Source organism: Miniopterus schreibersii, assembly GCF_964146895.1.
Source record: "Miniopterus schreibersii genome assembly, chromosome: 11".
NCBI lineage: Eukaryota > Metazoa > Chordata > Mammalia > Chiroptera > Miniopteridae > Miniopterus > Miniopterus schreibersii.
This window is the reverse complement of record NC_138111.1, coordinates 45,445,046-45,460,462: the sequence shown is the minus strand read 5'-3', so window position 1 is coordinate 45,460,462 and position 15,417 is coordinate 45,445,046. Positions and strand designations below refer to the sequence as shown.

The window sequence follows — 15,417 nt, the reverse complement described above, 5'->3', positions numbered from 1 at the left end:
CTCCTCCAAATTCAAATATGCTCATAATAAAAAAAAATTTACCTTTTACTACACCCAATATATTCTTCCTGAATTCTCTATCTTGAAAAACAGTATCACTATCTACTATTGTCTGCCCAATTCTTAAATCAGAAAGTTGAGAATCATCCATTTTCCCCTCTTTCTCCATCCCTCAGTTTAGTCTATCTGTCTTTAAATCTTCATGATTTCACCTTATGAATGTATGTGAAATTTAGTCCTTTCTTTCTTTTCTGTTGTCTTAGGTTGGTCCCTAGATAAATGTAGTAGACTTCTGACAAACTTTAGTTTCTGCGCTTGCCCCCTCGCTCTCTCTTCACACCATCACCAGTGTGATTTTTGTAAAATGAAAATATCTTGTAATACCCCCCAATTAAACATTTTCAATGATTCTCTACTGTCCACAAACTTCTTAACTGTAACAGAAGATTTTCCATGGACAGACTCAAACTAAAGTGTGTGATCTCTACTCAATTCTGTCCCCAACTGTTGCCGTGTAGGAATATGAGCCAGTGTTACTAGATCTTTAGATTTTTTTGAGAAAAACCACACATTCAGATTTTTTTATGCAAAATCTTCTTATTTTTAATTATTGCCTCAATTAGAAAACAACATCAATAATGGTGTTCAGGCCAAATAAAATACTTCTGCTGGGTGGATCTGTCTCAAGTCTCCTAGATTGTGACCTCTGGCTATATGCATAAGAAAGCTAGATTGTCAGAGAAGGGAAAGAATTGAGGGATATGGGGAGAGGAAGTAGCAGAAGAGAATAGACTGACCCTGGGGAGTAGCTTCCTAGAAAGTTGGAATGGGATGATTTTCAGGAGGGCCTTCCTCCAGCTCATGAAGTCCTCCCTCATCCTGTTGGCACTAAAAATGAAATGGCCTAGTGGTGACCAGAATTCCTAGAGGGCCTGACTGTATGGATGCCTGTAGTGGTTAGATAATGAGTTTTGTGGCTTTGTGAGCTGTGGATTGTGTCAGATCTGGCTAGCCCAAGGGAGGAAAAGGAATTTGAGCTTTCTTGTTTTCTTGCTTGGGGGCTCAGAGCACTTTCTTTAGAAAAATGTGATATTTCTTGCACCTTGCGTTTTGAGAAGTGGTTCATACCTGTCACACACCTTACAGCTGTCTAGATTTTGGCCAGGAGTGTTTAAATAATAATAATATTAATATTAAACTGAGCCAATATTATTGGAAAGGGAGATCTGCTAAGGGATAATTAAAATAATGTGATTTTAATATAAGTGATTTGAGGGATATCTTTATCACTGTTTTTCTAAATGGTATAAATAAGTCATTGCTCCTTTAAAGGGAAAGTTACATTTTAATTTTTGCATCAATGCCAGTAACTGGTGTAAACTCCAGCCTACTCCCTTATTCCAGTATCTTAAAGAACCCACATCTCCTGAGATAAAGACAATACATTCTTTATTAAGTGGGAATTGGGGGTGCAGAGTCACTTCCACTGAGTTACTGTTTCTGCACAGAGCATTATCAGACTCAAATAAAAAAGACTAACTTAATTGTGATTTCCTGGCCATTTAGAAATCACAGTCAAAATAGAGTTTTCCATGGTTACCAAAGAACACCATGGGTGGGCCAGAGCTTTAGGGAGGACAGAAATGATGTACTTCAGCACTGCTTTCTCTTTCAGTCTTAAGATGTTCAGGGAAATGGAGAGGAGCGCAAAGGACCAGGATATGCAGTCCCCACCATCACTCCTCATCCTCTGTTTTTGCTCTAGTCCACCAGGGCTCTGTTAACTCTTTTGTATAACTGCCCCTGTATGAAAAACATGAGTATATGTTTGTTTAATTATTGCCTAGGATAGGTAATATAAGGATCAAAGAAGTATATAGCCCTTTCATCTTAAAGCTATGGCTTCTACCTGATTCTTTTTACTCTTCAACTTATTCCAAACCTTTTGCGTTTGTAACTGGATAGACTTGAGCATCATTTGGTCAAATCTGCTTTATTTGGGGCCTGGATTATTCAAATATATTCACTTGTATTCTCTTCTTTATCAGAAATTGCAAGTTAAAATGATAAGCTTGATACACCAAAGGTCGTAATAAATGTTTGTTGAATGAAAGTGGATCAGTTTAAATTTTGTTAATCTGGGAAAAAGTTTTTGGGATTTGGAGGCAGTAGGTATGGATGGAAAGAAGGGATTAATATGAAGGGCTAGAATTATGATTATCAACAGTAGCAGGTTTAAATTATCTGAGCCATCCCTGTCCTGTGATGCATCAAATAAGCAAAAGTTGGCTGTATGTAGTCTGTTTAAAACCAGATGCTGCTGTATTGTACACTTATGAGCTATCTCTTTCAATTTCAACTCTTGTATTATTAGTAACTTTTGGTAAGGTAGTATGTATGAACATTGGATAATAAACATTTGATAACAGATTAAAAAAATAGCATGTAAAATAATCAGAAATGCTTAAGTCCTTACTTCTCAACCTGGAAGATTTTACCAGGGCTTTTCTTGCTGAGTTGTTTACATTTGCTGGGGAAACTTTGGTGGTTGAACACTTCATTTCAGGCTTTGGTTTTCAGGCTTCTGTTGGATTAAATATAGTATTAGTTCAGTTTTCTCAACTTGAAAACAAACAACTGTGGCTAACTCAATATAAAATTGATAACATAACTAACTACCAAGAGAAAATAATTATTTCAGTAAAATTTGAACATAGTATTCTGAATATATATCTTGCTGGAATATAGGACAAAAAGAGCTGCAAATAAATATTAAACTTTACTTAGCGGTTTTGTTTTTAATGGTAATATTGGTATTGCAATTCTGAGAGCATTTGCTATACTATAGGATACAGCAAATAAGTAGATGTATTAATATTATAGGATTTTCACTAAAGGGGAAAAGAGATACAAATATAAAATAAAAGAATCCAAGGAGAAATTCCTGTGATGTTAAGTTTGAATCAGCAATGTTGATATGCCCATATCTTAGTTTCTAAGTACTTTTTTCACTAAAGGGAACTGGAACTCTAGATGTGGGCTGGGAAAATAGAAGTGAACATGGAATATCCTGTTGTGCCAGAAAGCAGTGAGTCATTCAAAAATTAGTGAGGTTGCTTCAAAAGGACACGTGAAGGTTCTCCTGCTGGCCAAATTTGGCACAATTTGAGTATCAAAAAGAATAATGATGATAATTGACTATAAAGCATTTGATGAAAAAAGAAATCCACAAGTCCATAGCATTTCTCAAGAAAGAATGAATGAGGAATTTATTTATTACAGAAGGAATGATAAAATTAGAAAAATCACCATCTTACAGTCCCCAATTTAATACTTGATTCAGGCAAGGGTCATCAATGGATGTTATACCTTGATTATCAAGCTGGGATGCAGTACTCTACTGAAGGACTGTGGATTTCTCTGTCATAAATTGCAGAAAGCTCCATATTCTTTCAGTAGAGTACTGCAACCTGGCTTCATCATCAAGATAAGTCAGTGATGCTGTGGTCTGTGGGGGAAGCAGTACTTCTCTAGTCTTAAAATCTCTCTGATGTTGCTGAATTCTAGTAGTCATTGCTTCTTTTATTAAGCATTGTCCTCTTTTTTCTAGATTAAACAAAATAAAATCCAAATTATCCCAGGAGTGGTTACCATTCAAATCTCTTGTAAACTTTATATTGGTCAGCTATTCTAGCAGGGTAAGGATGCAGCCTTGAGTTCCTGGTTCAAAGGACTCATTGGAAAATAAACTTCATGCAACTTTATTTTTGTCCCTGGGCAACCCCAAATAGGCTAAAATTTTCTTAACTGGATGGAACTAGAATCTTCCATGCAGCCATCCTATGTTCAGTCAGTTTCATGAGCAAAATCCTTCAAAGGTAAGGCAGTTGAAGACTCCCTCTTCTGTCCCTGAGAGTGAATATTATCCTCACAGAGCTTGAGGGTTTCACATCAATCCTTATCTTCTTTCTCTGATTCTCTCACCTTTACTAATCAAGAACGCTTAGAAGTAAAGAGCCTTAGACATCATTTTACTGAGCTCCTAACTTTATAGATGAGTGGACTAAGTAAGACTGAAAAATTAAGTGCCTTGCTCAGGATCACAAAAGCAGAACTGGGACCAGAATCTAGTCTCCTGACTTCTATCTGTTATGCCAGAGCTTCCCTACCCTGTCTCCTCTTCTCTCCCATCCAAACGTAGGAAGAAAATAATCAGAACTGAGAATTCAACTTCAAATGCTTAGCTGGTTGTCCAACTTCTTTAAAATAATAAATTTCTGAATGTGGTAGTTAATTTTTAATCATAATGTGGAATAGGGCAGGTTAGTAACCTTATTGTAGTTAAATTCTAAATTGTACAGAAAATAAGTCAAATAGTACCCTGCACATAGTAGGTGATCAAGTATAATACTTGACTGATAACATGACAATTGCATTGCTGGTTTTGTTTATTTTCTCTTTTATTCAAGGATCCTTATGTCCTAGAAAAAAAGTCTCCTGGATGCACATTAAAAAGCAAACAACCAAACAACCAACCAAACAAAAAACGTTGCATTTTCAAATAAATATGGGAAACGATTCAATCTATATTCCATCTCTTGGAAAGTCAGAACTTATATTACCATAGAAAAGTTGTTGACAGTCCTTTATTGAAGAATCATGGGTACCTTTGTTTAATTAATTATTTTCAGTAATTATTTGATCTTGTAAACTCCCCAACTCTCTCTATTAATACCCCGAGGGACTAGTTTAAGAGAACACACTTGGAGGAACTCTGCTCTAAGCCATTAGCTTGCAGAGTTAAGTAAGGTAGATAAGAAACTGAAATATCACATTTATGATGAAGTCATAGACATAGAGAAAGTTGGCTGTTTTTAAGAATCACATAAGTCAAAAGCATAGTCAGGAAATAGTTCCAAATCCTATTCTAAAAATCAAAGCATTCTCTTTAAATAACGTACAAATCTTTTACTTTAAAAAATACGATCACTCCTTTCACTATTTTTTCAGACTTAAAGTTTACTCTTTACTCTCCTACTTTTAAATCAATATTTCAGACTATATCACAATATAAACATCATTGGTTTTTTTGTGTTGCTTTTCCAATAACTTATGGCACATATTTTTGCACACTGGTTATGATACTCACCTAAATTATAAACACGAAGGGCTGGTTTCAAATGATGAGGTTTCCTGTCGTTAACACTTGGTAGTATTTGATGCAATTACAATCCAACTCTACTTATATACACACACATGGATTAAGCAACATTGAGTGACAGCATTTGATGAATGAGGCAATGCAAATAGAGCCAGTTGAGTAGGTTAGAATGAATGGGAACATATCTCATTCCCACAGCCAAATCTTAAATGGAGCTTTTACATTATTTTAGCTGTAGTACTTTCAATGTGTTAGACTCTCAGTTAATCATTAATTTTTATCAAACGTCTGTGATATGGACTCTAGTTAGTGTTTATTGCTCAGTATATAACATTTAAGGGCACAGATTGTTTAATTGCCTTTCTCTTTTCTACAAAGCTGAAAACTTTTTAAAGTATTTCTTTCTGTTTATAAAAATGATGTATATGCACTTAGAAAATGTGTAATTGACAGGAAAGCATATATGCTATAGATCGTGACATTTTTCAATGTAAAAATACTATGCGTATCTATTTTTTATAAAAATGTAAAATCACACTGCAAATATTTTGTAAGCTGCCTTTTTTCATTTTCCAGTTAACACTATATCATGAACACTTGAGATGTCAGAAATATTCTTTTACAGGAAGCATTGTAAACAATATTCAATCATATAAATATGCCAAAACTAATCTTTTATTGATTAACACTGGCTGTTTCCAGTTTTTCTTTTCTTTTTTAAAAAAATTTATTGTTTACAATATTACAGTTTTCCCCTATTTTCCCCACTTTTTCCCCCTTCTTCCCAGTCCCCATCCCACCCCAGGCCTTCCCTACACTATTGTCTGTGTCCATGGGTTATGCATATATGCATATATGTTCTTTGGTTAATCTCTTCCTATCCCCTCCATACCCTTTTCCTTTTTTCTAATATCATCAGTGTTGCAACTGACAGCTGTGTGTGTGAGTGTGTGTGTATGTGTGGGTGCACATGCACCACATGCTTTGTGATTGTTGGTAAATCTTTGTAAGTTCATTGGTAGCATAAATTCCTAGCAGTGGACTTGCTGGGTCAAAGGGTACGTGCATCTTCTATTTTAATAGATATTACCCAGTTGACTTCCAGTAGTTTGTATTGATTTATAATTGTTTCAACAATCCAGGTTCATGCCTTTTTCTCTATTGCCTTAGCAGTGATGGGTGTCATCACCTTTAAAATGTTTGTCTTTCTAAAGAGTGGACAATACTTCAGAGTTTCAAATTTTTTTTTTATTATTTAGTGAGATTGAGCATTTTTTTAAAAAACATATTTGTGCCAATTTCTATAAATCATTGATTTATATGAACTCTTTATAAATTAAGAAATAAAACTCTTGCCTGTGATATGTGTTGAAAATTTTTCACCACTACCGTTTATCTCTCTTTTTAGTTATAATTTATTGAATATTTTTTGCATTTTTGAGAAGATATATAATTCATTGATAACTGTAACTAAATTAATAACTTTTTAGAAACAGACCCGTTCTTGTACTCTGTATAAAATCTGCTTAACCATGATCTGTTAATAGTATTTTACTGTATTGCTGGATTTTATTTACCAGTTTATTTAGGATTTTGCAACTGAAATTGGTTTGGTTTTGCTTTCCAAATTAAACTAGCTCCAGAAAATGTCTTTTTGTCTTTATCTTCTTTTTCAAAATAAATAAATAATAAATACTTAATCCAAAAGAAGGTAAGAAAAGAAGAAAAAGGGACAAAAAATATAGGACTAATAGAAAACAACTAGCAAGTTGATAGATTTAAATCCAGTCATATCAATAATTATATTAAATTGAAATTATCTAAATATGCCAATTTAGTGGAAAAAAATTGCCAAACTGGATAAAAACGCAAGACCCTACTATATGCTGTTGAAGAGAAACTCATTTTAAATATAAAAACATAGTCCTGGCTAGTGTGGCTCAGTTGGTTGGCGGATCGTCCCATCCTGTACCTTAAAAGGTTATGGGTTCAATTCCTGGGCAGGGCACATACCCAGGTTTCAGGTTCAATTCCGGGTTGGGGTGTGTAAGGGAGGCAACCCATCGATGTTTGTCTTTTTTTTAAGTTTCTTTATCTTTATTGTTGAAAATATTACAGATGTCCCCTTTTTATCCCCATTGATCCCCTCCACCCCGCATTCATCCCACCCTCAGGCTTTCCCCATATCAATGTCTGTGTCCATGGGTTATGCTTATAAACATGTAAGTTCTTTGATCAATCTCTCCCCACCCCCTACCCCCTCCCCACCTTCCCTCTGAGATCCCTCAGTCTGTTCCATGCTTCTATGTCTCTGGATCCATTTTCTTCATCAGTTTATTTTGTTTATTATATTCCACATATCAGAGAGATCATGTGGTATTTGTTTTTCTCTGACTGGCTTATTTCACTTAGCATAATACTTTCTAGTTCCCTCCATGCTGTGCCAAAGGATAAAAGATCCTTCTTTTTTACAGCTGCATAGTATTCCATGGTGTAAATGTGCCACAGCTTTTTTACCCACTTATCTACCGATGGGCACTTGGGCTGTTTCTAGATCTTAGCTATTGTAAATTGTGCTTCTACGAGCATAGGGGTGCATAAGTTCTTGTGATTAATGTTTCGGGTTCCTTAGGATATATTCCTAGAAGTGGGATCACTGGGTCAAATGACAGGTCAATTTTTAATCTTTTGAGGAAACTCCATACTGCTTTCCATAGTGGCTGCACCAGTTTGCATTCCCACCAGCAGTGTACTAGGGTGCCCTTTTCTCCACACCCTTGCCAGCACTTGTAGTTCATTGATTTGTTGATGGAGCCATTCTTACAGGTGTGAAGTGATACCTCATTGTGGTTTTAATTTGCATCTCTCTGATGATTAGTGATATTGTGCATTTTTTCATCTGTCTCTTAGCCATTTGTATGTCCTCATTGGAGAAGTATCTATTTAGGTCCTTTGCCCATTTTTAATTGGATTGTTTGTCTTTCTTTTGTTAAGTTGTATGAGTTCCTTATATATTTTGGATATTAATCCTTTATCTCATGTATCATTGGCAAATATGTTCTCCTATACAGTGGGCTCCCTTTTTGTTTTGTTGATGGTTTCTTTTGCTGTGTAGAAGCTTTTTCTTTTGATGCAGTCCCACTACCATTTGTCTTTAGACTTTGTTAATGGTATTTCTTTTTCATACATAAGTTTTCAAATATTCTGTGCTAAAATCTAATCAATATTTTCTTTTAGAAATTCTGGATTTTGTGTCCTGCTTCTAAAGAACTCCCTCCCCTCTTCCAAGATTATAAAATAAATTATGCCATTTTCTAAAACTTTTAGTTTACTATTTAATACTTAAATGTTTGTTTCACTATTACCTTTAGTATAAAGATTAAGTTAGAAATTTTCTACCCCCTAAAGTGCTTATCCCAATCACATATGTAATCCAATTTAGACACAGCCAAGTTCCATGTTATATAGGGACCAGCAAGCAGTGGGCTGTGAACGCAACAGTATGAACTTTGAATTTTATCTTGTAGCCAACAGGAATCTTTTGAAGGTTTTTAAAGCAAGTGAAATATATTTCAAAAATGTGTTATGTGAATGTAATCTTACGGTTATGTGAAGGACCATCTGAAGGAAGGAAAGAAGGGAGAGAGAAGAAAGAAGCCAATTAGGAAGCCAATTAAAATAGCATGGCAAAAAGCAATGAGAACAGGGCTAGGGCAGTGTTAGTGAGACTAGTAAGGAGGGAATAAAGGTGATGAGTGCTGCAGGCATTTTATACAGTCTTAGTGTTACTGGACAGGAACCAGGCCAGGGGCAGGTCTGCCTTGGGCCAACCAGTAGTGTGTGGGTTCTTGACTTGTGCAAGAAATATTTCATAGCACAAGTCCAGGTGATTTTGAGAGTATGTTTACTAAAGTTGGGGACAGTGAAACGAGGAAGGGCTTAGGACAGAAGGAGAAACAGGAGGGAGCCTAGGTGGGGCTGCTTTGGCTCACTGAGAAATAAAAGTCACAGTGAAAGAAGTGAACCTAGGTGGGGCTGCTGTAAGCTCACTGGAAAGTCAGAGAAAGGTGGACCGGGGAAACAGGTTCAGGGAGTTAGCCCAAGACAAGCTGCCGCTGGCCCTTACTCATCTGGTTGCAAGTCTCATGGCATCCCTTAGAGTTTAGGAGGTGCACATCTGTGGGGAAAGAAGAAGAAGAAGGAAAAGGCAAGAGAGTGCTCCTGGGAGAAAGAGTGCACTTTGGGTCCTTGGTCTTGAGGGTTTTAAAGGATGGGAGTTTAGGGGAGCTCTTAGAGGAGGATCTCAATAGAATGTTCATCAGCTTTATGCTGATGTGCCAAAGTGAGATTTATTCCATGAACTTCATCCATCCTTGGGTGTGATTGGCAAATGGCACTGATTGGATTTCTGCTGTTGCCCTGAGTAGGGTAATTTAAACTGTTTACCCTCTGGTTGAGGAAGAGAAATGTAAAACATTTACTCTTAAGTGTCCTTGATTAGGGGAGATAGGATTTTCCATTTACTAGATGGCTGTAAACTGCTTGGCCATTTAACTTTCTGTCTCAGTTTCCCTATTCAACTTGTCCTGGTTTACTAGCCTCTCACTAGAAATTAGCTTGAGAAAGGGTCCCAGAGATCTCTGTTCCAGCTCCACTAAATCACACAGTCCCTAGTGGCTAAGTAAGGTTACAACCTAAGTTTCACTCCCAGTTCAGGGTTGTGTCTGCCACAGAGCCTCCACAGCCCTTTTTGGATGTTGGGTGTATCAGCTCTGGACTGGGGGAGACGGGAGATGAAGGGAAGTGAAAGTGGTGCCAGAGGTTCAGGGTAGGAAACTCAGGTGTGGAGTTCATTGGCAGGGACAGGTAATGAGTGTGATGTGGGGCAGGTGGCATTTGAGATTCTTGAAGAACAATTATATGGACATTTCAGCAGGGAGCTGAAACTAAGTTATGGGTGGGGGAGGTCAGAATTAGCCATGTGGATTTGCTCTTCATTTGTGAAAGCATAAGAGTTTATGATGGTGTGGGAATAAACGAGATTGTCTCAACTGAGTGTGGAACAGGAAGAGAAAGCTTTGTCTAGATGGAACTATGGGGAATCTTACATTTAAGGGGTAAGAAAATAAAAGAGTTAGCAAAGAAAAACGGAAAGTAAAGCAGAAAAAAAGAAGAGGTCATATTATAGAGGCTAAGAGAGAAGATCTTCTCAAAAAGGAACATTTGGTAATGAGCACTCAAGAGACCCAGCTGGAGATTAGAGACCTTGGAGAGAGTTCTTTAAGCACGGTGGGCTCTCCAAGAAACCGCAGTGGACTGCACAGTCTGAAGAAGAAGGAAGTCAGACTTTTTCAAGAAAGAGAGAAGGGTATCTTAATAGAGTACATGTAGAAGAGAAGATGTTGCTTAGCAGCTAGGTGATCTTGGGCAAATTAGTCTCTAGAGACTCAGTTTCTTCATAACAATGATTTTCCTCATAATTTGAACTCACTGGGTTTGTGAGAATTACATGAGAAGGTATATTTTGAGCACTTAGCACAGTAGCTGGCACATAGCAAGAAATTAATACATACTATTATTGTTGGTATTGAGGTACTTCACTGTGATATGGGACTCTTGTGAATGCTTTGATACAGAGAGAAAGGAGCCAATGAAAAGGAGAAAACTAATATAATAAAGTCTTAGAGAAGATAGAGAAGAGAGAGGGGAATAACTCTAGTGGGAGGGTCAGCTCTGAAAAGGAGGAGGCATACTTTTTTGTGGAGGAAAAGAGAGCGAATGAGAGATGTGAAATTTTAAGGTCTAGGAACATGAACTTGAGGATCTTGTAAATGGCCTGAATCATCTTGATAAAGTAGATTGTGAGAAGAGTTATAGAGATTAAGAGAAATATACCTGAGTTTGAGTTTTTGAGGATAGGTGGGAAAAACCTGAAACAGCTTCTTAGAGAACATATATAAAGATTAACTAAGAAATGGGGAGCTACTTACTCTTCATGGGTGTTGAGTTTCAGTTTAGTTTGGTGAAAAACGTTTTGGAGATGGTTGCTCAACAATGTGAAAGTACTTCCTGTCACTGCACTGTGCACTTAAAAAAAATGGTTAGAATGGTAAATTTTTAATGTATATTTTACCACAATTTTGAAATTTATTTTTAAAAGAATTTTAAAAAATGGGAGTGAGAGAAATAGAAAGATGGGGGTGGGGGTCAGGTGTTTGTAAACAAGAGATTCCAATGCTCCCTATCCTGGAGGTAGAGATGTTCTGATGGTAATGATAGTCAGGATGAGCTTTTGTGGGTGAGTTGTGGAAAAGTATTAAAGAGTCATCAAAACAGGCATTCAAGTGATCAAGGGTGATGATAGCAGATGCAACATGGAATAGAAAGGAACATCAGGGTCCCTGGTGACTAGAATAGAAAGAAATGAACATAAGTCATAGGGTCCAGGGCTGGGGTTAGCAAGGGCAGTGGAAAATGAGAAGTGTGTCACTTTCTCTATTGGCTCTGGGAGATGAGCACACAAGGAAAGGGAGTAGGTTTTGAGAATAATGGTGTCACCAGGGGAAAGCCACATTTTAGATAATAGGAAATAGGAGCTTTTTAAGAAAAAAGGAGGGAGAGGGTAAGGAATGTGCATGTCTATGGGAGGGGTACATTCCAGAGGAAATGATATATGTTTAAATTATTTTTTTAAAAACTTGAAAGATTTTTGGAATCTAATGAACAAAATAAACTGAAGAACAAAATGGAACCAGAAATATGAATACATGGAACAGACTGGCCAGTACCCAAGGGGAAGGCGTTGGAGGTGACTGGATAAAGAAGGTGAAAGAAATAGCTAAAGAACATATATGCATACCCCATGGACACTGACAATAATTTGGTAAAGGCCAAGGAAGAGGGAGGTTGGGGAGGGTGGAGGTAGGCAAACGGGGGCAGGAAGGGGGACTCTTGCAATAATGTCAACATTAAAATATTTTTTAATTAAAAAAAACCCTAGTACTTTGAATAGAAATTCAATAATTGGTAATGCACCTCTGAGCAACAACAAGAAAAATGTTTGGGGGTATATTCCTCTCCAAAGTTGCAATCTGTGTTATTGCCTCTTTGACTGGAAAAGGCTTCCAGAAACTTACATTCAACAAATATTGAGTGCTCAATATTTGCCAGGAATTATGTATGCCATCAGCATTAACGCATGGGACACTATGAAAATTTTCATTTCACTTTGTCATATTATCTACATTTGACCAACTGGAAAATCATTTATTGAATCACTAACCTTCTCTTATATGTCTGACAATGTCCTTTGACTAGCAGTTTCCCTCTTTAAAATACTGATACCCATAAGAATGTTAAGTTGATTGTTGGTTTTTCTTTCCTTACTGTGAATTTTACTTTTAAAACATTCATTTAATCAGATTGATTTCCTGTGAGGAGTCTTGTTAAAATACAGACTTTACAAGATATTTTTATTAAAAATACATGTTCTTATGGAAAATTTGGATAATACAGAAAATTGAAAGTTCAACCTTTAATGCTCTAGTACAGCAATTTTCAACCGGGGTGCCGCAAGAATTTTTAAAACATGCAATACCTAACTGTTTAGTCAGAGACACTGACCTGTTTTCCCTTACATTGTCAAATGAAAAAATGACAACAGCCCTGGTTGGGTGGCTCAGTTGGTTGAAACATCATCCTATGCACCAAAACAAGTTGTGGGTTCGATTCCCTGCCAGAGCACATACCTAGGTTTCGGGTTAGATCCCTGGTTGGGGTATATATGGGAGGCAACCCGTTGGATGTTTTTCTCTCATATTGATTTATTTTTCTCTCTCTCCCTTCCTCTCTCACTAAAATCAACGCAAACATATCCTCAGGTGAGGATTAAAAAAAAAATGACAACAGCCAACACAACAGCTGTATGGTGTGAATAAATAAAAATTATACCTTTTTTTTGGTCAGATCAGCAAAAAAATGTAATATTTTTTGGTGTGCTGCAGAATTTTAGTAATTAGTTTATGTGTGCCATGAGATGAAAAAGGTTGAAAATTGCTGCCCTAGTAAATAGTTAAGTGCTTTGAAAAGAAACATGACTTGTAATCATTGTAAAGAAACCTTAACCTCCCAGAGGTCCTGGGGTCACAAATGATGCTGGATTTGTATTTGTTTGTACCAGGGCAGAGAGTGCTGCCTATAGTAACAACAAAAATAACTCGAACACTTGTCTTATGCTGGGCTAGGTGCTAGGATTACATAGCTAACTCTTTCCTGTCCTCCTGGAATTTATTCTCTTTGGGGGAGATAGATATTAAGCAAATAATCATACAAGTAAATCATTTGTGAACAGTGATAAATAAGAATTAGGCTGATAAAGAAAGGAGTAGAATGGTACTAAGATAGTGTGGTCACAGAAGGTTGCATTTAAGCTGTACCCAAAGGGTATGAAGAACATATGGAATGGAGGGGGCAAAGGGTGACTTCTGGCCAGAGAAAACCTCAGGGGCAAAGGACCTGACAGAAGTTGTAATGCTTAGCGAACTGAGAGGCCAGTGTGGCTGGAACAGAGTGGGCAATGGGGAGAGTATAATGTAATGAAGGTGGAGATGAAAGGAAAAGTGGGGAAGTCTGCATACTGGAGACCAGGAGAAGGAGCTTGGATTTTATTCAAAGTGCAATGGGACTCCAAAGAAGGGTTTTAAGTAATATGGGAGATTTTTAAAAGAGTGCTCTGGCTGCCATGTGAGTGATAGATGGAGGATAGTAAGCAGGAAGGCATGGAACCATCGAGTCTACATTAATTCAAGTTCTAAATAACGGTGTTGTTGGTGATGATGATAATGGAGATAGCAATTACAGTGTCTTAGGCCTTCCCTGCAGGCCAGATGCTTTATATACATTATTTCTAATTGTCACCATGCCCCTGGTATTTGAGTATGAGTGTCTCCATTTTCTTTTTTTAAAACTGTTCTATCTACTTTTTTTTTTTTAATTGATCTTAGAGGAAGAGAAGGAGAGAGAGAGAGAGGAAGGGAGGGAAGGAGGGAGGGAGGGAGGGAGGGAGGGAAGGAGGGAGGGAGGGAGGGAGGGAGGGAGGGAGGGAGGGAGGGAGGGAGGGAGGGAGGGAGGGAGGGAGAAACATCAATAGGCTGCCTCCTGCATGTATCCTCACTGGGAATTGAACCTGCAACCTGAGTACATGCCCTGACTGGAAATTGAACCCACTACCTTTCAGTGTACAGGATGACGCTCCAACCAGCTGAGCCACACTGACCAGGGCTGATTGTCTCCATTTTCAAGGTGAGATTAACTGTCTTGCAAAAGACCACATAGCTAATAAGTAGCAAAGCCAGAGTCTGAAATCAAGACCATCTGGTTCTTTTACTCCATGGGAGCCGCTGGAAGAATGAAGTGGGATTGAATTCCTGGGCCTTAAAATCCATTCACCATCTTGTCAAGTTTGGATGCTCTTACATGGGCAGAGGATCTGTCCTCACAGGGTATGGTAAGATCATACAAACCCATTGTGTGGGTACTAAAAATTTTTTGGAAGCCTGGCCAGGCGTGGCTCAGCAATTGAGCATCAACCTAGGATCCAGGAGACTGCGGTTCAATTCCTGGTCAGGGCACATGCCCGGGTTGTGGGCTTGATCCCCAGTCGGGGGAGTGCAGGAGGCAGCCGATCAATGATGACTCTCTCATCACTGATGTTTCAGCTCTCCCTCTCCCTCTCCCTTTCCCTCTCCCTTTCTCCCTCTGAAATCAATAAAGATATATATATTTTTAAAAATTCACTGGAAGAAGACAGCACCCCAAAATTGGTCTGGCTGGTAGGAAGGAGAGGAAATGGGTGTATGACTAAGCTTGGCAATACTATATGACTTCATTCTCGGAGATTTGGCAGGGGAGCAGAAAGGAGAGGGCGAGAGGGGAGGGTGCTCACACTGACCCTTTGCTCCCTTGATGTAGTGGATTCACTTCTTTCTTGGGGCAGATCAGAATAAGTGACGTGGAAAAAGCAAAGGTTGACGTTTGGGGAAGTGAGATAGCACTCTCCTTACCCAAACTGAATCACTTCCTGTCCCCCCACTCTTCACCACTCTGAAAGTTCCTATCTGTCACTTACCTGGACCCAGGTAATTCTCCTAGAGCAGGGGTGGGGGATGTCTGGCTTGTGGGAAATCATTTGGTGTGGCCCTGCTAAGGCAACCGCAGGCAGGACTCAAAATTCAATAAATCTAGGAACTTTTTTCATA

At 37.9% G+C, this 15,417-nt stretch overlaps 1 protein-coding gene across 5 annotated transcripts in view; it reads right to left on the bottom strand.

The window, feature by feature from the left end:
* IL33 (interleukin 33) overlaps nt 1-15,417 on the bottom strand; it is a 42,361-nt gene that overhangs the window by 10,685 nt on the left and 16,259 nt on the right. For 3 of the 5 annotated variants that reach the window (XM_081150554.1, XM_081150557.1, XM_081150556.1), the window contains one exon: nt 2,477-2,584. In XM_081150554.1, the coding sequence (XP_081006680.1) occupies nt 2,477-2,561 (85 nt within the window). In that variant the 5' untranslated portion in view covers nt 2,562-2,584. Of the gene's footprint in view, nt 1-2,476; nt 2,585-11,151; nt 11,249-15,417 lie in introns of all 5 variants that reach the window. The other 2 variants (XM_081150555.1, XM_081150558.1) reach the window with 1 other exon arrangement.